Source organism: Hirundo rustica, chromosome 11 (assembly GCF_015227805.2).
Source record: "Hirundo rustica isolate bHirRus1 chromosome 11, bHirRus1.pri.v3, whole genome shotgun sequence".
Taxonomy (NCBI): Eukaryota; Metazoa; Chordata; class Aves; order Passeriformes; family Hirundinidae; genus Hirundo; species Hirundo rustica.
Window position 1 is genome coordinate 344,503 of NC_053460.1, and position 19,863 is coordinate 364,365.

Here is a 19,863-nt window from a genome sequence, read left to right on the forward strand (position 1 = left end):
AGTTAATTAACGTCTTGTTGACCCTCTTTCTCCCCCTCCCCAACTGTTTCGAGTTCTTTCAAGCTCAGCTAAAAAGTTGGGAAAGCCATAATTGCAGTGCCCTGGTTTACGGACAATTAAAATATCCCAGCAGCCCGCCACACCCAAGTTCCCAACACAGACATGGGGCAGGGGAGGGGAGCGGTGGGGCTGATCCAGGGCAGGGGAGCAGGGGACTTCAGAGCTAGGGGTTGAGCATGCCCAGGGGCCCTGAGAAGGACAGGGCAAATACACCCAGCAGGCTGGACTTGGGTACTACAGGGGCAATACCTGTGCAGGTTCACCAGGCAGAAAGAGCCAGGCCTGGCAGAGCTGCCGTACCAAAGTGTTTGGTGAGAACAGCCATGGTCTCACTTCACTGCAGAAGAACAGAAGCCGTGGCAGCGAGGCAGCCCCTCAAAGACAGAGCCCGACTTCCAAGTGCTGTCAGTCAAGAGCCTGCAGAGTCTTCATCCCCATGCCATCACCCCTCTGCCAGCACCCTCACCGCTCCCCGATACCAAACACCATCGGGGCCGGTGCAGAACAGGGAGCAGGTGACCCAAGTGAGCTCCTGCGTGCACAACAAACACCTGCTGAGGAGAACAGGGAGGGGAGACACCCCACGGCCCCGCAGCCATGGAGCTGTCCTTGAGGGCACGCTTGAGGGGTCCCACATCACCCTGCACGCCAGGGATGGCCACAGCCTGGCCTGGGTTGTTCCTCCCTGAGTTTGGGTTAGTGGCACTGGTAAAACGTCACTAATTGCTTTTCCCCTTGTACTAACGAGCTTTCAGCAGCAGTGACTTCAGCTTCCTGGAGCCAACAGCCCCTTTTTCTCCACTCTCTTGGCTTCGGGTAATTGAAAGCGACTGCAATTTCAGCACTGGCTCTCCAGCACTCAGCTGCACCGGGAGGTCAGGGAATGTCAAGTGAAGCCTTTCCACTCACCTCCCCACCACTGCACGCACTCATGGAGGCAGCCTGTCCACGGCCCAAGAACAGGCAAATTGCAGGGGCTGCGAGCAGCCAGGGGAAGCCAGCACAGCCCCTCTGCAGTGGGGACGGGGCTGCCCACTGCGGCCCTGCACCACAACGAGCTGCAGAGCCCTGCTCACCCTGGACTTGTTCGTTTTTTCTTTTTAATTTAAAACAGCAGATGGGGTTTTTTCAAGGAAATTATACCTTCATTCTTGTTTTTTTTTGCAGCATCACAAAACCCTTTCCCCTGTGATGCCCATGTCTCCTGACACACACCAGGGAAGGCTCTTCCACTTGTCATCAGATTTTAGGCAGCATGAGAACGGCTGCTCCAGCTCCCAAGTGAAACACAGAGGATCAAGACAAAGGGAAGAGCACAGAGCAGGTCCCAGTGAGGCACGGGAGGGTGCTGATGGTTCTCAAGCTGCCAGCCTGTGGCCAAGCAGGGAGGTAGCACCGGGCGGGCCGTGCCAGCAGACTGGGTGGACAGAACCTTTCAGCCCGGCTGCTTCCCACTAACAAGGGCACGTCAGGTGCTCTGGGGACTGGATCCACTCCTGGAACCTGGAGCAAGGCGCATGCACCGGTGGTGACTCCAGCAGAGGCCTGTGATAAGAATTTATTTCTCTCAATTACAGGCGCTTGTCCCCAGCCTCAGTTCATCAGCACAGCACAGCCGAGTCAATGAAAGCCCCGTAACACTCTAATCAGATGCACAGCGACTTCCTGGAGCTGCCGGCTGCTCCTAAAATAAGTGGCAACTTTGGGATGCGGGTTTCCAGTCCTGCCCTCTCTCTGCTCCCTGTGCTCTGTCTCTGGCCAGGTTCCCCTGCTGGGTTCGAGATGCTGCCTCGTGCTACACACGTGCGTGGAGGGGCAGGTAATGCAGTGCCTGTCCATATGCTCCATGCCCACAGGAATCCCTCTGTGCCAAAAGCTTCCAAGGATGAGCTACAGATTTTCAGATTAAGTTTCTGGGGTTTTATTTGAGTTTGATATAAAATATTTGTTCCCTTCAGCCCAAAACCATTCTGAAATAACCGGTGAATGTCCTGAGCAGACAGAGAAGGGTCTAAATACTGCCCTCACAGAGCAACTGTAAGATGAAAATGTCGGGGAAAAATCACTGCCAAGCTCCCTTCTGGTGTCCTCAGAAAAACAGCGCCTCTGCTTTTGGAAACCCTTACTGAAAGTGTCAGGCTGCACGTGGCAGGTGTGGAGGGAGGGCTGTGTGCCAGGACAGGGTGATGCCCCCTGCTCTCTGGCATGCCTCTGGGCCATGGCCACTAGATTTAAAATAAGCAAACAAACAGCCCATCCCCTCCTCCCCTGGCCAAAGGGAGCTACAGGAAAAGGCTGTGAGCTCCACGCTGTGCCCCCAGCCTGGCACAAACCATCCCTGTCCCAGCACCCCCACAGCCTCCCCCAAACTCCGGCAGCAGGAACCTCCGAGGCACGGGGACACTCTCCCTGCAGCCTGCTCCAGAGTATCGATTCAGCACACACTTGGTGCCTTCAAAGTTGTTTATGATCAATATGCAAATTGCCCATGGCATCGATCCCGTATTAATTTTCAATTAGGGAATCCACAAGGGGTCTCCCAGGGTCAATATCCAACAATCCAAGGTAACTCCACAGCGGAGCCTGTGGGACTGATGCTGCCCAGGGCCCGGGGCTGCTCCTGCACCTCCTGTCCTGGTCCCCATGGACAGTCCTGACGCCACGGTGCTTCTGGCACTTGGAGCAAGTGGATTTAGGCAGCAGCCTTCAACCTACACGCTGTGTCACCTGTGTTAACATCATTACTGCTACTGGTGGTGTGGGAAAGCCCAGTGCAGGGCTGTGCACAGCAGCATCTCGAGGGGTTCCAGCAGCTTCCCAGGGACAGAGCAAGAACCCAAATGCTGCCTTACACTGTCGAACACGAGTTACAGAAACTTGTGCATCTCCAAAAACATGTAAGAAGTGGGAAAGGTGCCCGTGTGTTACACAAAGGTTCCAAAAAGTGAAAGAAATAATTGAAAGTGCCTTGAAAAATCTAGAGAAGCACGCCCCTTCCCAGCAGTGTGACCTGTCCCACCAGCCACCCTCCCAGCTCCCTCGCTTTGGGAGGCCCAGAGTGAGCCAGCCCTTGTTCCAGGTCCCGTGGGCTCACTGGAGCGGGGATGTCCCCTCCAGAGCAGAGAGGTGACGATGTACACCGTACAGGGGAGGTGACGTCCCCGGGGCACCAGCCGGCCTGTGCCCACCCACAGCTCCACCACTCACTGTGCTAACCAGCACATTAGCTACCCAGGCTAATTGGTTTATGGATAACATTAATTACCATGTTGCTCATTAATGGATGAAATCTTTATTGGTTCCATTGATCAGCGGGACTTGTTAGCCGGCCTCCTAACCAATGGCGGATGTAACAAGCTCTCTTATTGGCATATCAATTAATGCAATCAATTTCTGGCCAGCGGCTGCCATTCGCTTCCCTGCTTGTTAGACTGGGGGAGACAGAGTCATGTCAAGTAAGCATTTATTTAAAGGGTTTCTAATTCCTCTTGAGCTGACTTCCCAGCAGGCTTTCTGCCACACAAGGGTTTTCTCCCTCTGGAGACCTTCCCCTTTCCTCCCCTGCAGAATCGGATCTATGACAGTCCCTGCAAACGGAATCATTTCTGTGAAAATATTTATCGAGTCTGGCGAGTAGGAGCAGCCACAGCCAGAGGTATGGGATTGACAAGTCAGACTGTGCAACTATCCTGATTTAACACGCTGGGGAGACTGGCAGGAGCACAAACCTGCTCCCCAAGGACAGGTGGGCTCACCAGCCACGCCACAGAGCCTTCCTGCGCATGGATTAATGCTAATCACAGGGTCAGTTCCCCAAATTAGCATAATTTTGTCAGGGAACAAGCAGCCCTGGATACTTCTGCCCTATCCCACCTCCCAGAGCAGAGCCAGACCCTGCTGTATGAGGCTGCACCCACATCCCAGGTGATGCTTGCAGCCAATTCCTCTGCCTCAGCCTGGAAAAGGAGAGCAGGATCACACTGCCCATGGGAGGAATTAGCAGGAAAACCCACGGAGAAATGCCACGGGCTTATGTGAGCCTGACAGCCTTGGCAGCCCAGGCCTGCTTTCCTGAGGAGGGTGGCACAGGGGATGGCCCGATGGAACAGCACAGAGCTGGTCATGGAATGATGAAGACTCAGAGATCTCAGCCATTTTCCCCGTGAGCAAGGAGGGGCTTGCAGGTAACTGGACAGGAGGCCAGTGATGTTCACAACAAGTAAGAGCCTCTGTTCTGATTACCTGATGTCTGCTCAGTTTTCTTCTGGGTATTGGCCAGAGAGTGCTCACAAAGAGCTCAAATCCCATCCTGCTGGGCCGAGGTTCCCCTGCTGGCAAGAGGCCCCATGAACCCACAGCAATTCTTCCTGGCCTGATCCCCACTCTGGATCTTCACCCAAGTGACTGTGTAGGAAGGATCTCCCCACCAAACACAATAATAAATCAAACTTTATCAGAGCAGAACTATAAATCTGTGAGGACTCCAATAATTTCTAGCCATGGGAATAACACCACAAAAGTACTTTTTAAACTAATTACTCAGATTCTGAAGTGCTGCCCTAATGAGCCTTCCTTCTGCCCAGAACTTGCTATGAGAAAAAAAAAAATCTACCTTCAGTACAGTAATTACTGCTTTCCCCTTCAAACTTCTAACTGGAGATCAATGCTGCATTTTAAGACTCATTGATTTACAATTAGCCTGGCTTTCCTGCTAAAGTGTTTTTAAAGCAGAGTTTACTTTTATTTTATTTTGAAATCTCAAGGATCTGGTTCTTAGATTTTACATCCTCATGAGAGGTGTGCTGGGAGCTCATAGGGAGGCAGGCACACATTGGAACAAGAAAAGAAACCAGGCTTTGTTAGGCTGAGATTAGAAATAAGAGACTGACATATTTAAGGGATAAACATGAAAAAGAAGAAAGAGGAAAAGAAACAAAGCTGGAGGAAAGGAAGAAAAAAATGGAACAATAAGAAATGTAATTGTAAAGAGACGTAAAAATAAACCGCCGGTTAAGGAAGGAGAGTCACTGCTGGGTGGCTTGGAGCTCTCTCTGCTCTGTTGTTCATCAGCATCCTCAGGAAACTCAGCAGCAGCTTTGTGCATCTCTGCAAAACAAAGCCCTGGTTAAAAGCAGTGCGTGGCGGGGCGGTGCTTGTGCAGCCCTGGCTGCTGTGCAACCTGTCCCGTGAGGAGAGCACGAGGAAGTGGAGCCATTAAGAATTCCATGCTGATTGCTTCAAACGTGTTTTCTCTATGCCATAAAGATAATAGCCTCACGGGTACATCTGCCGGCTCTCTCCTGCCTCCTCGCATCCCAGCATCATCTGTTTGGCATCCCCTGCCCTGGACTCCCAGCGCTGCAGCAGCTGCACACGGGGACCCAGAGAGCCTGGGGGGTCTCCACACCTTGGAGACATTTCAGACCCCAGGAGAGACAGCTCCGGCCTCCAGAGGCTCTGCCAAGCTCCGCTGCTCTAGAAGGCTAGGACCATTTCCAGAGCATCATAGCACTGTTTGGTTCTGACTCATTTTTGTGTCATTTCTGCAGGAAATGAGCTACATTGGACAACCAAGTTCAGCCTTTGCCTCCGTTGCCTCCCTTCAAACCCAACATTTGGAAGGTCTTCCAGGATTAGCATGAGTAGGGGCCCAACTGGAGACATCCACAGGAGCCGGGAGGCAAAGGGAACCACTGCCAAGGGTTTCCAGTTGTGGGGCCAACACAGCAGTGCAGCCTGTCCTCCACTTGTGCTCTCACATATTTTATTCTTTACTACTGTGGGGTCCCAGGTGCCAGTGGCAGATGATGATCCTGGAGTGATGAAAGCAAAGCAAGAAAATAGGGAAGCAACTCTCCTTTTTGTGTTGCATTTTAGAGAAAGCTGCTTAGCCCCATTTCAAAGACTAATATGAAAAAAGTGCAATTAAATCCTCGAAAAACTGACAGATCAGCAAAACAAAACCACCCGGAGGAGAGCACGATTGAGCCTCATTAAGGAAGAGTTCAGTCTGTTTTTAAAACCTTTCTTAACATTTAGCTGGTACCGCTCAGCAGCCGCCACTCCCAACGCGCCTGGTGCAATTAGTGTCAGAACTGAAAGGAAAAAATCAGCCTAGGAAACAGGAATTAAAGCACCAGATCCAGGCGAGAGAAAAAGGTTTGGCTGTAGTGAAAGCACCTGAATTTGGCCCCTCCTTGGGGTCTGTGGCAGCGCTCAGCCCCGCTCCGTGCGCGCACACACACACACACACACGTGCTGCTTACAGAGCACAGCGTGGGGACAAATCTGGGCTGTACAAGCCCTGTGCCCAGCCCCTCCCTGTCCCCAAACACTCTGCATGGCAGTCACATCCCTGGCGAGGGCAGGTTTATGACAGATGGACAGTAAATTACACTGACCTCAACAGCAATTACAGCCACTGCCTTGGACAATGAGGAAATGGAGACACGGGGACAAATCCTGCGCTGTCCTGGCCAGAGGCTGGGCAGGCGGGGCGTGCAGCACTGACTAACCCCACGCGCCGCCTCGCCGGCCCCACACAGGACCCGACACAGGCCAGAGCTATTCTTCTGCAGTGGGGGCGGGGATGAAACGCACGGGAGATAGAAAAGATGGCAGAGAGATGAAGCCATTTTATTAAATCAGGCAAATTCTAATTTATTCTGGGGAGATGGAGGAGAGAAAATGGATTCATTCTCAGCATGCACACTCCATATCATCTGATCCAATCCTCACTGCCTCGCCAGAGGGGGAGGGGGGCCTCGGCCGGCTGCAGTGCTCCCACAATCGGAGAAAAAGACTGAAATACAGGATGATTCTCCTTTCGGATTGTACACTAGTTGGGGGGAAAAGGCTTTTCCTGGGAGCACGAGGTGCCAAGCCCTGCTGTCAGCCATGCCTGGGTTTGGGTGTTTGCCCCTTGGGGATGTGGAACGGGCAGCACAAGGTCCAGGACCCACCACAGCACGTGCACCACGCAGGCAAAGGAGGCAGAGACACGTGGGAGGAACATCCCGCGGGATCCTGCACGCTGCCATTGCTGGTGTTCACCCCAGCACGCACCCTCACAGCTGGCAGGGTAACCACCATCATTCCTCATCAGTAAGAGGCGCTGGAACAGAAGTGCTGTGTCGGCAGCACTGAGGAGGTTGGTGGGAGCCCAGGTACCCGCGGGCTCAGGCACCAGTGCAGGGCACCACCAAAGCAGCACTGCTGAGCACCACCACAACACCACCAGTGCACGTGACCATGGGCACCTCAGGCTGCTCATGCTGCAGCCAGCACAGCGCTTCCACAGGTCTCAGCAGAACTCGGGAGCTGAGCTCCCCTGTGGCTCCAGCCAGTGCCTCAGGAGCCAAGGAGCCCACCAGATGCAGCCAGGCTGGGAGCCAGAGTGAGGGCATCCCTTGTGGTGGGACTGCTCAGGTTATCGGAAATGACACGCAGAACCCACGGGCTGCTGTGGGCTCTAGTGCAGCGGATGGTGGGTTGGGGCAGGTGGGGACACCCTGTGCAGAGAGGTTTCCAAGGGAAGTTGATTTCCAGGCTCTGTGTTTGCTGGGTAAGTGTGATGGGAACAGCTGCCTGACACGCAGAGCGAAGCCAAAGAAGTTCCTGCTCTAGAGAAGACGTGTCACTGAACAGCACTGCACAGTTTTGGAACAGGGACTGAGTGAAAACGCAGAGGTCTGGATAAAGAGCACTGAGGAAAGGCAACAGAGCTCCTGCTGCAGAGGAGGCCCTCTCTGGGCTCCATGGGCCAGCCATCCCACCAAAGGACAGACACCCGCGGCCCCTCGCTGCCCGCACAGGGACAAGGACACTTCGGGATGGACATGGACAATGCCAGCACACCCGGAGAGAGAGGAAGGTGACATGGAGCTGCACAAAGCCCCATGGGCACCAAGGTACCTCCCATTTCAGAATTAACTAGAGGAAAATGAGAACAACACATAATTAATTACCAGTGGCCAAATAAGTGCAGAAAAACAAACAAGACCTTGGGTGAATGAGAAGAATGCCAACCCTGGCCAGGGCAGAATGCCTTGGGCCTCATTATCCTGCGCAGAAATCATTCTAGTTATGCTTGCAATGATTAAATGAACTTTTTATACAACATCCTCCTGAAAATACTCCCCTGCAGGAGCCCCCCCTCCCTAAAACCATCAACACTTGTCCCAGCTCAGACTGAGGCCTTGGGGGAACAGCTTTGCAGGAGGGAAAAGGCCAAGAGCCTGGGGAGATGGGCCAAGGTGCAGCACCTGGAGCACAAATTCCTAACAGGAGAAATTCCTGTTTTGCATCCAACTCCAGCACGGGCAGTGAAGCTGATTTTATGACTTATTTATTTATTTTGTCTTTGATGAACAGAAGGTTAATATAAGAACAACTCCTTGGCAAACCTTTAAGGGTAATTCAAGCGACACTGATGTGAATCAATGTTCCCTTTGTGAACGCATTACTTGGCAGAAACTGGCTTTTTGTAACCCCCTTAAACCTAGCTGGCAAAACAAAAAGAGAAAAAAAAAAACGTCCTTCAAACAAAAGGATGAGGTGAAAATAAAGAGAGAGTCGACTGCACTTTATTCTCTTTCACAGAAGCAAATGGATTTGGTGCTTTTTATACATTAATCAATCAATATCACTGACTGTACATCAGCAGCGCAGCCAAGTTATGAATGACCTTTCTGGCAAAGAGGACACTTTTAATGCTCATAAGACTGCTCATAGCTTAGCAACTTTCCGAATTTATGCCTGCATGATTACCCCTCGGAGGCAGGCGCCCGTGAGCGCCGCACCAGATATGACAAGGTTAGTGCTCGCCGGTTTGTGCAGGGGGAAGGAGGAAGGGGCTGTGGCCCCGCACGGCACCGACAGACTCGCCTGGCACCGGGCCTGGCCTGGCCTGGGGAGCAGACCCCTGACCCTGCCACACCAACACAAAACCATCCGCGAGTGACCCTCCACACACACAGGACAACAGGAGGAGCCAGGGTGGAGGTGCTGTGGAAGGGAGAGGTGGCTGCGCAAGTGAAGTGGAACGGCTGGCGCTGAGCACGGCCGGCAAAGGCCAAATTAATCCCATTGTTTGGCCACAAAGGAGGCAGCAAAGGAGCAGTGGAGGCCAAGGAACGATCCCGAACACTCAGCCCTAATTCAACCTTCATCACCACGAAAGGGGGAGGAAAAGGCCAGAATGCTTCAGCTGAACTGGTAACCAAATGCAAGAGCCGTTCCCAGATAAGGTGCAGCAGTGTCTGCACACGGGGACACAGAGCTGGGAAATCACATTGGGCTGTGCCCCGAGTGCCCTAACCCTAACCCTGGGGCCATGCAGGGGCCATGCAGGGCCCCACAGACACCATCCCAGAGCAGCACTGAGATTTAGGGGTTTGGGGCCCCAGGCTGGGCTGGGGGGCACTGAGCGGGGATGTCTGGGGTGCACCGTGTGGAGAGGCCAGCACATCCCTGCAGGCCACTGGAAACCTACACCTGACAGGGGAGAAAACACATGTTAGAACAGAACCAAAAAACCCAAACCACTGCTTTTTATTTAATGAAGTGACCACACACGAATGAAAAGCCTGAAATGGGGTAGGAGGAAGTTCAGAGAAGGAGAGGGCTCAGGCTCTTTGAGCTGAAGGCGGCCTTCACAGGAGCATCCAAGTGAAGGTTCAGTAGAGTCAGACCAACACTGCTTCTCTCACTCACCACTCTTGGAAGGACTGACAAGGAAAAGGGGAAAAAATGCAAATTGGAAGCAAATACAGATAATAATTTCTCATACAGCTCCCAATTAACCTTTGGAACTTGTGGCCTCAAGAAATCAAAATATATGGCAAAGGCATCAAGATGTGCAACTTGGAAAAGCAAACGGAGTATTTGGAAGAAAGAGAAACTCTCTAGCTTAAGGGCATGAATTTTAGTAGGAACAAGGATGAGACCTCGATTTGGGTAGGTTATTATTTGTTTATGGGTCCCCAGATTTCTCTCTGAAGCAGTCAGAGCAGGCAGGACACTGGTGCTGACAGACACGTTATTAGCCAATCTCAGAGTTTTAGTGGAAAAATAAATGCACGTGGTAGCTTCTTCCCAGGCAGTTCTGAGGATGTTAATGTCATCACCAGAGGATCAATAGTCCTTGCAGAAGGGACAGCAGGCAAGTGCATTTCAGAAGTACAGGCAAACACAGGACCAGAGCAGGGACACAGCAGAGCGGTCCAACATGTACACCACAGCAGTGGGAACGCTGGAGCGGGCCAGGCCAGGGGTCACTGCCAGCCTGAGCCAGCTGCTGCAAAACCTTCCTTCACAAACCATCCCCCTGACAACGTATGGAATCTCATTTTGCCTATGGCTCACACAGAAAAAAAGAAATCCAATCCAGAACACAAGCCGTGTATCTCTTGCAATTAAATCCACAACCTAGAGATCAGAGGTGGAGGAGAGCACTTCCTATTCCCATAACGTCTCTGCTGGACAAAGGTCTCAAAGCACTTTTTCATTTTGAGCAGTGCATTGGGCTTGCAGTGCAAGGTTTGGGTAACAGAGGGGCTCCTCCTTCAGTCCTGCCAGGTAAAGACCATCAGACATGTGCTCCTGCAGCAGAATGAACTGTGAGAGAACCATGGCAGGGACAAGGCAGGAACAACCAGGAAAGGATATTCCCTGAAGAGGGGAAGGTGCAAGGACACTCTCCGACAGTGCTGAGCATGATCCTGCTGACTTGTATCAGCTTTTATAAACATTAATGGATCTTTCACATGGGACAATGAAGCCTGTAACTCCAAATGGGCATGTTCGGTGGCAGCAGGATTCAAATTCACCTTCCAAACAGGAAGGCACATCAGTGTGCTGCTCCAGGTCTCAGCCTGCTCCACTGCTTGCTTACAAACCAGTCAAATATCCCTGCTGCCTCTGAACACAAAGCCTGTGCCCAGCTGAACATGACTGACCTTTCCTTTCTGCCAGTATCCCCAGCAAGGGTGTCACTGGGCATGGCAGCAGGGAAAAGTACTCTGAGGTACCCTCAGAGCTCTGCTCAGAGCTTCAGACTCCGGGCTGAAGCTCCAGACCCTCTCAGTTCAGGTCAACAGTGGAACAAGAGAAGAGACTCCAAACTGATACACCAAGAACAGCACAGCAGCCAGGCAACTCTTCTGACACAGGAACCTGGGAATACAGGAGGAGGCATGTTCATCCCAAAGATATTTAATTTGAAGCCCAGTACCACAGCACGGGAGAAAACAGAAGAGCAGCGATGGCTGCAAGAGTCAGACCTGTGGGAAGGTGCTGGATATGAGCTGCTGCAACACTGTGAGAGAAACATCATCAATCAGGGCTAGAAGTGGAGGAACAGTTGCTGCAGCATGTGTCTACGGTTTTGGAGGGTTTTATTTTCCTGTCACCAGAAGATCAAAGGAGGGGTTTGGGTCAGACACAGCTGAGCAGGGGCGAGTCTGGGACAGAAGCAGCATGAGTACACTGATGTGACCTTCACCAAGAGACGAGTTTGCTGTCACTGTGAATCCCATGTCACTCACATGGACATCTAACCTGCTCCAGCACACCCTGGGACCATGCTGCAGTACCTGCAATGTCTTCAAAGCTTCACTGATTTACCCCTCACAGGGAGAGACCTTCAGTCTTTAACCTTCACCACTGCAACAACCACCTCCAAGTCCTCAGGAGAAGAGCTCCCTATTCTAAATCTGTGCAGGAGAAAGGGGAAAAGAGAAGCAGGGAAGAGAAGCAGAAGGTGCAGTGGGCACTATGCACTGGATATCGACAGCAGGGCTCCAGGGACAGAGTATCAAGAGACAGGGATGCCACTCATGAGTCCCAAGGGAAATGGAGCTCAGGGAGATGCCGAGCTCTGACAGCTGGGCTTCAGTCTGGCTCTGGAGTTTGCCTGAATACGGAGAAAAAAGCAGAGAAGAGGGACTGGGAGCCTCACAGTGTTGTACTGCAGCATATGGTGATACTTCCTCCTTTACTGTTCTTAAGTGGAAAGGGCTTTAAGATGCAGTCAAACAAGAAAATCTTTCTAGAACAAGTCAGCTGTCAGAGCTTCCTCTCTTTCTGCTTAATGAAAGCCACGAGCTCCCAGGACAAGTGGTGGCTGGAGTGGGATGGAGTTTCTGAGATTCCTGCCACGGCTGGGTGCTGCAGCCGCGTGCCTCCACAGCCTAGCCGCTTCCTTCCGCAGCGCCTCCGCTGCTGCTCCACTAACCAGATGTGAGGGTTTGGGGAGGCTTCTGTCACCGCCCCCCTCTCCAGGGGCACAGGAAAAAAGTCACAACCAACTTTAATAAAAACAAAATTAAAATGATTAAACCTTTCATATCCTTTCGAGATTATCTCTTCGCTGCCGGTTGGTCAAAGCAGAGCTAAGGCACAACTGCTTTTGACTTTAAACTCAAAATCAACTATCCCTCCAAAAAAAAAAACAAAAACAACCAACCACCAAAAAAATAACAGAGGAAATCTTTCTGTGCCAGATATTAAAGAGAACCAACTTTATCTCTGCATTCTGTGGAGAGCCAGACCTTAACAGCCTCATGGTGTCCCAAATGGAAAAGGACAGAGAGATGCTGCTGGGATGGGAATGGGGCTCTCCAAAATTTAGGTGGGAGAAAGGATGCAGGGAGGGAACAGATAGAAATTATGTTACAAGGCAATATGAGGAAAGAAAAGACCCCTTAAAGTTTCTCAAACTGGTGGATTCTCCTCAGACCTTCTGAAGGAGCCAGCTGAGTGCAGCCACCCTGATCCATGGCTGCCAGAAACATCTTTTCTGGATTTCAAGGACCATTAAAGTAGTGTGAAACAAAAGCAGAACCAAAAGCTGCCCCCTATCTCTCTGCTCGACCACAGAGGAGAGACACTGTCATCTGCCCCAGACTTGGGATGGCCCCCAGTGGAGAGACCTTGCCAGAAATACTGCAACTCTGTTAGGAACTTGCTGGAAAGGTCCTGAAGCCATTCAATCCGTTAAAAAATGAAAAAAATTCCAAGGTTCAGCAGAAAAACAAACGGGAAGACAACAAACTGTCCTCTAAATGAACACATGTGACACAAGATCTTGGAAAACAAGAGATAATCCTGCATGTGGGGGTAGTCGGTGGGGTTGGCAGGGAGATCAGAACTGCTGCAGCAAAGGGAACTGCAAGTTCAATCAGCCCAATATGCACATCGCCCAGGGCTGTTTGCCTCTGCTGCTAGGCCACATATGCTCTGCACCACGGGTGAATGTTTTCTCAAAACAGGACAATCCCTCGTCTCACTCCCTGTGTCTGAGGAGACGACAGGAAGGGATTTCCACCTGGGACAACAGGGCTGCCGCACACCCGCAGCTGCAGGACACGGCCCCAGGAGCGGGGTGCACCCCAGGGCCCCCGAGAACCCGCGGCTGCTCGCCCAGCTCTGACCGTGCACAAACTGACGCTCTGCCTGCATCTGCATGCAGCACTCTGGAAACAAAGCTGAGCAGGCTGCTGCCCTCGGGGGTTACAGATCACCTATTGGGAAAAGGCCGTATCAAGTTTTGGAGAGCGAGAGGTAAAAAGCCCAAAAGATGGATGAAGCTGGGCAGCACTTGGTGTTTGCACACAGGAGCTCAGGCTGTAACCTGGCTTGGCTGATTATTAAATGTGTCAATCAAGGAACAGCCTAGAAATTACTTCCCCGGCCCTCTGCAAGGGCCACACATTTCAGACATGTGACTGCAGCATCATCACCGGACCAGAGCTGCAGAGTGGTTTGATGCTGTAGCATGGACTCTGTGTGCTCTTTTCCTGCAGGCACCATACAGGTGATGTGCTTCGGTAAGTTTTTAATTGCTGTGTGAAGTCAAGTCCCATTGAAAACTGGAGAGAGATTACAAAACAAACTGGTGTTTTCTTTCCGAAACCCTCCATTACCTCCAGCAGAACCTGGTCCCCAGCATCATTAAGAACAACCTCACTCAGTCTTTAATGGAGACCAAGTAGAGAACATCAGATCCCACTGAATTTAAGTGGGGAGAAATGTAATTTGTGACTACTAACTTTCACTTCGAAAGTCTTAAAATTCTCCTGGAAGTAAAGTCTGCTGTCATGAAAAATCCACCCCAAAGGCACACCTCACACCCCTGCTGTAACAAACTCAATGAATAATTACTCCATGCTTCACGATGGTGAAGGAAAAATGCCTTGCATGGTTGCCCACTCTTCAAGGTGGGAAAATAACCCGATGGTTCCCTCCAGGAGGCTTTTGTGGAAGATTCCCACTCCTTTTCTCCACCCTTTGCTTCATTTTACAGATGGGCTGGTCACAATTCCCAATCCAGGAAACGGCCACCGAGGGAAGAGAAGAACTGCAGAGCCTGGACAGTAGAGGGGGAACCAGAGAGTAGTGCCTCAGTCTGGAGGAAGCAGGTGAGGTATCAGGGCATGCTGTGGGACTGCCAAATTTGGAACCGACTGGGCGGGCACCCAGCCTCCCTTCTGCTTGAGAGAAATTCTGCATTTGAGAGAAACCTCACACTGCAAAGCACACCCTGACCAAACAGGCTCCCGGGCACACAGGACCTGCTCCCGTCCCCCTGATGGTGATGCCTTCGACCCCGGGGCAGCCGCAGAACTGCCTGTGAGAGCGAGGAACACAGCGCTTGGCATCAGTCAGTGCACAGAGCTGCAGCGACCAAACCTGCAGGCAACAGGCAGAGTCAGGCTGAGGTGTGATGCTGTGTTTCTGAGGTTGGGAACTACTGTTTTTAAACCATGTGGGGTTTTCTCATCCAAATGCTGCTTTGGTTATGCTGTAGCTCTGTTTACACACTTGGTTTCATTAAAGATTCACGTCCCGATTTCAGTCTGCAGCTCCCAGCCCTTCAAAAGGTCAAACACTGAAACACAAGGGAGATGTAGACAAACAGTGCACCTCTGCCTGGGGCCGAGGGAGGGGGAAAAGCAGGGGCTCTGATGCACGCCCCCCTTCCAAGGAGCCAGCTTTCCAGGGGCTGTCAGAGCTTGGCAGTAACTCCCAAATAGCTGTAACCCAGCTGTCTGGAGCAGGGAGGCTGGCCAGTCCCTGCTGGGGGCTGGCAGAGGGGCAGAGGTGACCTCCCCGGCGCCCCGTCCTACCAGGACAAAGGGGCTGATCACAGCGTTTGGTGTCCAGCAAGGGCTGCCAGAGCATCGGCCCTGCTCCGCCTGCAATGGCCCCAACAAGAATCCTGTGCTGGGAGGAGATGATTGCCAAGGATTTGGCAGCAACGAGAAGGACTGCTGTGACAGCGTGGCCACCACAGGGACCGTCCTCTGCGGTGAAGTGGGGAGAGGCTGGCACAGGCAAGGAGCACCTGACAGACTCCTAAAGGATGTCTGTCCCACACAGGGGGAAGAGTGGGCAAAGGCCTTCTGCTCCTCCCACAGGAAGACACTACGGAAAGGGAGAGCAGAGATGGTGCTTGATGCCTTCTGGGATGAAAGAAACACTCCCAAAGTCAGAATGAAAATTCGATGCAGGTTGTTTCGCATTTGTTTCTGTCATTATCTAATGAGCTGTAAGTGCATTCACCCAACATCCTGAGAACATTTTGGTTTTTATTATGGTCACTCTTTCTTCACATTTTCTTCTCTAAACCTCCATCATTAAAAATCAATTAGCTTATAGGTAACATTACACAGATGCTGCTGCAGCATGGGGCTGCCATCTGCAGTGGCGGCAGCCCAGATACCACAGCAAGAGATGTCCAAAAATACCCTGAGAGGACAATACCCCCTTCCCTGAAGCTGTGTTTCTCTCTGATCAACAAACCAGCTGAACTTCCAGCCACCCCCCATCTCCTGCGTACTGAGCACACTTCTCAAAGCAAGCAGAAAAGTTCAATTGTCTTAATTATCCAGTTCAAGGAGGATTGGGTTTCCTGCCTGATGTCCATATAATTTCCCTGCCAACAACTTCATCATCCCTTTACTGGAAGTGGAGGGCAGATTCTAAAGCTGTTCCCCAAATGACAGCCAGTTTTGGGGAGAGCTGAGGGGCTGGCACAGGCAGGGACAAAGGTCCCCGTGTCTCTGGAGCAGCTGCTCAGGCTGCCTGTGCTTCTGCAGGGTGGGAGGGAGTGAGTTGCAACTAATGTGCAATCAAGAACCATCACAATTACAAATGTAAATGAACAGGCAATTGGCACTGACCTTTGCAGATTGTTAGAGGACTAATTAAGGTGTGATCAGAGCTCTCTTCCAACAGATTGAGATGCATCTACACAAGCAAATATCTACTCACCGTCTCCAGACAGCACTGCGTTCTCCTACATGCTTGCACACAGCAGCGAGTAGGTACACACAGAGTAGGTACACACAGAGTAGGTACACGCAGCATCCACCCCAGCACCTGTGCTCTGTGCACAGCCGTGGGATGGGGCAGGAGGGGAACAGGGCGACTCCACCGCGTCACACGAGGCCACAGGACAGAACAGACCACTGCACCTGGACTGCAGCAAAGCAGCAAAAAAGTCACTGCCCCTTTGTGCCCCGGCAGAGACGTGTCACAGACTGAGAGTGTCACGGACAAGCGTCTGTCAAGGTGTCTGAGCCTGATACCTAACACCACAGGGATGCCTTATCAAAAGGCAGCAGGGAAAAGTCCACCCAGTGGTCAGAAAACAACAATAAAAACCTTGATGGGGACTCAGGAAAACCCCGTTAGAGAGCAGGAGGAGACACAGGGCACAGACTCCCCCCGTCCCTGTGCCCCACAGCTGAGCGTCCCCACACTGGGGGGATGTAGCGGGATCAGAATGAGTGGGAGAGGGGAGCACCCCTTCTCCCCCTTGGGGTTACAGCACCTTCTCATCCAAACCTGACTCCCATCCCCGCAGGGGTGCCTGGCCCAGCACGCCAGTGAGGTGTCCCGCTTCCACCAGCCCAACAGTGGGCTCAAGGAGTGTTTGAAATTACTATCTCAGCTTAAAGTGACTTGCAAAACTGACCCAAGATACCTCCTTTGCCTTCTGCAGCCTTATTCTTGCTTGTATTCATAGGCTTTGAAATAAAATATGATCAAGAAATTGTGTCTTGTTTGCTGTCAGTTTTTGCTGGTGAACCAACAAGCTTGAAGGAAATTAAAATATTTGTAAATCTAGCTTTCCACTCAGTGACTTGTCGGGACTTTTGCTTCAAAAATATTACATTTTTTAAAATGGTCACCAAACCGTTTTCCCTCCCAGACATCAGCTCCTGCCCTCCCAGTACCTGCCATGTCCTAATCTGGGCAGCCGGATGGGAAAGATAAGGTTTGTACAGTAAAAGACAAGGCAAACAGAAAATTCTAGAGTAAACAATGTTTTCAAGGTTGTTCTGTCTGTCACAAAGGGCACGGATGGTTTCCCCTCTCTGCTCATTTTGCATTTAAGCAGCTCACGACCCACAGCCTTGCCCAATAAACCCTTTTGGGTTTGGAATGTTTTCCTACGGCCGAGCACGGCAGCGCGGCACAGGGGCTGCCGGAGCGGCTGTCCCCTGCGGTGGTGTGGCTGCCACCGCGCTCTCGCTGTCACCGTGACCTTTGGGAAGCCTGTTCCATGCTCTCGACTCCGCGGGGCCACCAAGGTCACAGATTGGGCACTTTTTTCCACAAGACTGAATTTAACTCTTAATGAAAAATCTCCTGTCTCACTCGTGGGTGTTTTGGGTTTATTGCAGAACCTCATTACTCACAGGCATAAAAGCAATGGGACCCAGATGTGAATTCAAGGGACATTTCTGAAAACCCCACATATTCTCTCTCAGCTGCTGCTGCTGCTGTCCCTTCTCAGCCCTTTCAGCCAAGATCACTTTCCTCCTCTCCATGTGTATTCACTGCAGAATGCCAGTTCCCCAGAATGGCTATTTGTAGGATTTACCCATTTTCACAGCAATCATAGAGAAAACTCCTGCTTGAAGCTATGAGGATTGTGAAGGCTTTTGCTGGCACACCCCATCTCCAGCACCATTGTGCCTTGACAGCACACAAACCAGGTGACCCAGGATGATTCCTCTCCTCCTCCCTCCAAAGGGGGCTTCAGGAGACCTGGGTTTTTCAGAACGTTCAAAGGTCTCAACCCTTTATGTGACTAAACAAAGCACCATCTCTGCTCCATCCAGCCTAACTGCTCCTTTTAGGCACACTAACTTCTGCTGGATTCACAACTCCAATCCCTTTCCTATGATCTGTGTGAGCAAATCTCTCATACAAGCCCCTCACTTTATTTACCTTATCAAGAGGAGACATGGAAAACAGACATGGAAAACTCGCATGTCCTGCCCACCCCTTCTGCCCAGCTCCTCCTCCCAATCCAGAGTGGCTGAAGTACCAGCAATCAGTGCCAAGCTGGCACAGCTTATGCTGGTGCTCAGGGCATCACTGGACGCACTGCAAAACATCTACTGGCGCATCGGTTTGTTGAGCTGATGTTGTGATAGTGTCTTTAGGTGCTCATACAATATTCCAGGGTTTAAGACACCAACCTGAACCAACAGGCACACTTCAACACCCCAAACCCCACCTCAGGCAGTTGGGATTCCCGTACTGCATTCCTGATACACCGTGTCAGCCCACAGCAGGGAAGAGAAACAGGAACGCCACCGAGGTTGTGACCCAACAGCACAGCGGCTCTGACGCTGCCCGCCCGCCCTTGCCCACGCCAAGGCAGCGGCACTCACCGGCCTCGGCAGCTGGACACTTGCGTATGGTGAAGATCTGTCCCAGGTCCTCCTCCTCCTCAGGAAGACCTTTCTGGAGGCGCTGTAGCTTCCGGAGGCTTTCACTGCGCTGGTGTTTCATGGAGCGCACGTGCTGGATGAGGTTCAGCTTGGCCTTGGTAGAGTAGTTACAGAGCACACAGTGGTAGTAGCAGCTTTCACCCTCGACTCCACTCTCATGGTGCTGCAGATGCTGTGGAGAACAAAGCAAAGGGATGTCAACGTCCTTTATCACTCCCAGTCTCCTGGGTTAATTGCCAAAAGCCACCTGGGAATTAGTTAAGAACCACATTTTGACACGGATCCAGTGAGGCAACGCCTGGTGTTCCCACCGTATCACACGCTCCCTGCTGAAGAGCATGAAAACCAAAACACATCGAAACGGGCACAAGGCACCCGTGGACACAGACAGCATCAGCGAGGGAAAGCACCAGACCCAGCAGTGACACCTGCTCACGATCCACTCAGGGCTCATTCCTACACACTCAAAGCTTGTCCTGGGAGGGGATCCAACTGCATAACGAAACTAAATTTGGTAAATTCTCATGGAAAACTAGGAAGAGTAAAACCAAAGCAACCCTAGGACACAACAAACCCATTAGATAGAGAGGTCCTGGACACAGAGCATGGAAGCAGAGTGCAGAGCCATCCTGTCCATCATCCAGCTCTCCCTTCCCTGGCATCCAGGTTTTACTCTCTTGGATTGGGAAGGAAGCAGCAGCCTGGCCTGTAAGATGGCTGTGACAGAGACCTCGGCTGAGCGTGCCACTGGCACCACCGTGAGAGGCCAGCACCTGCAAAAGCCCTGTCCCCTCCCGAGCTGTGTGGTCACAGCCAATACAGCTAATTCTGGATTATCAGACCACAATTATTTGGCAATATGTATCAACCCCCAGTACAGAGACACTTCCCCGTGCCTTTGGGGAGCAAGCAGCCATTTCCTGTCACGGATCCCACAGACACAGAAATTATTTCTTAGAAGCAGAGGGAAGAATTTACCCTGCACAGCCACGCTGGCTGCCACGGCACAGCTGCTGCCCCTGCCCCTTGGGCAGCAGGAGGCCAAGGGACC

The 19,863-nt window shown here is 51.8% G+C and overlaps 1 protein-coding gene across 1 annotated transcript in view; it reads right to left on the reverse strand.

The window, feature by feature from the left end:
• The window catches only part of ZFHX3 (zinc finger homeobox 3), a 137,690-nt gene that overhangs the window by 34,939 nt on the left and 82,888 nt on the right, over positions 1-19,863 (reverse strand). Inside the window, 1 exon segment of the mRNA XM_040075073.2 lies at positions 18,753-18,984. Within this exon segment, the coding sequence (XP_039931007.1) occupies positions 18,753-18,984 (232 nt within the window).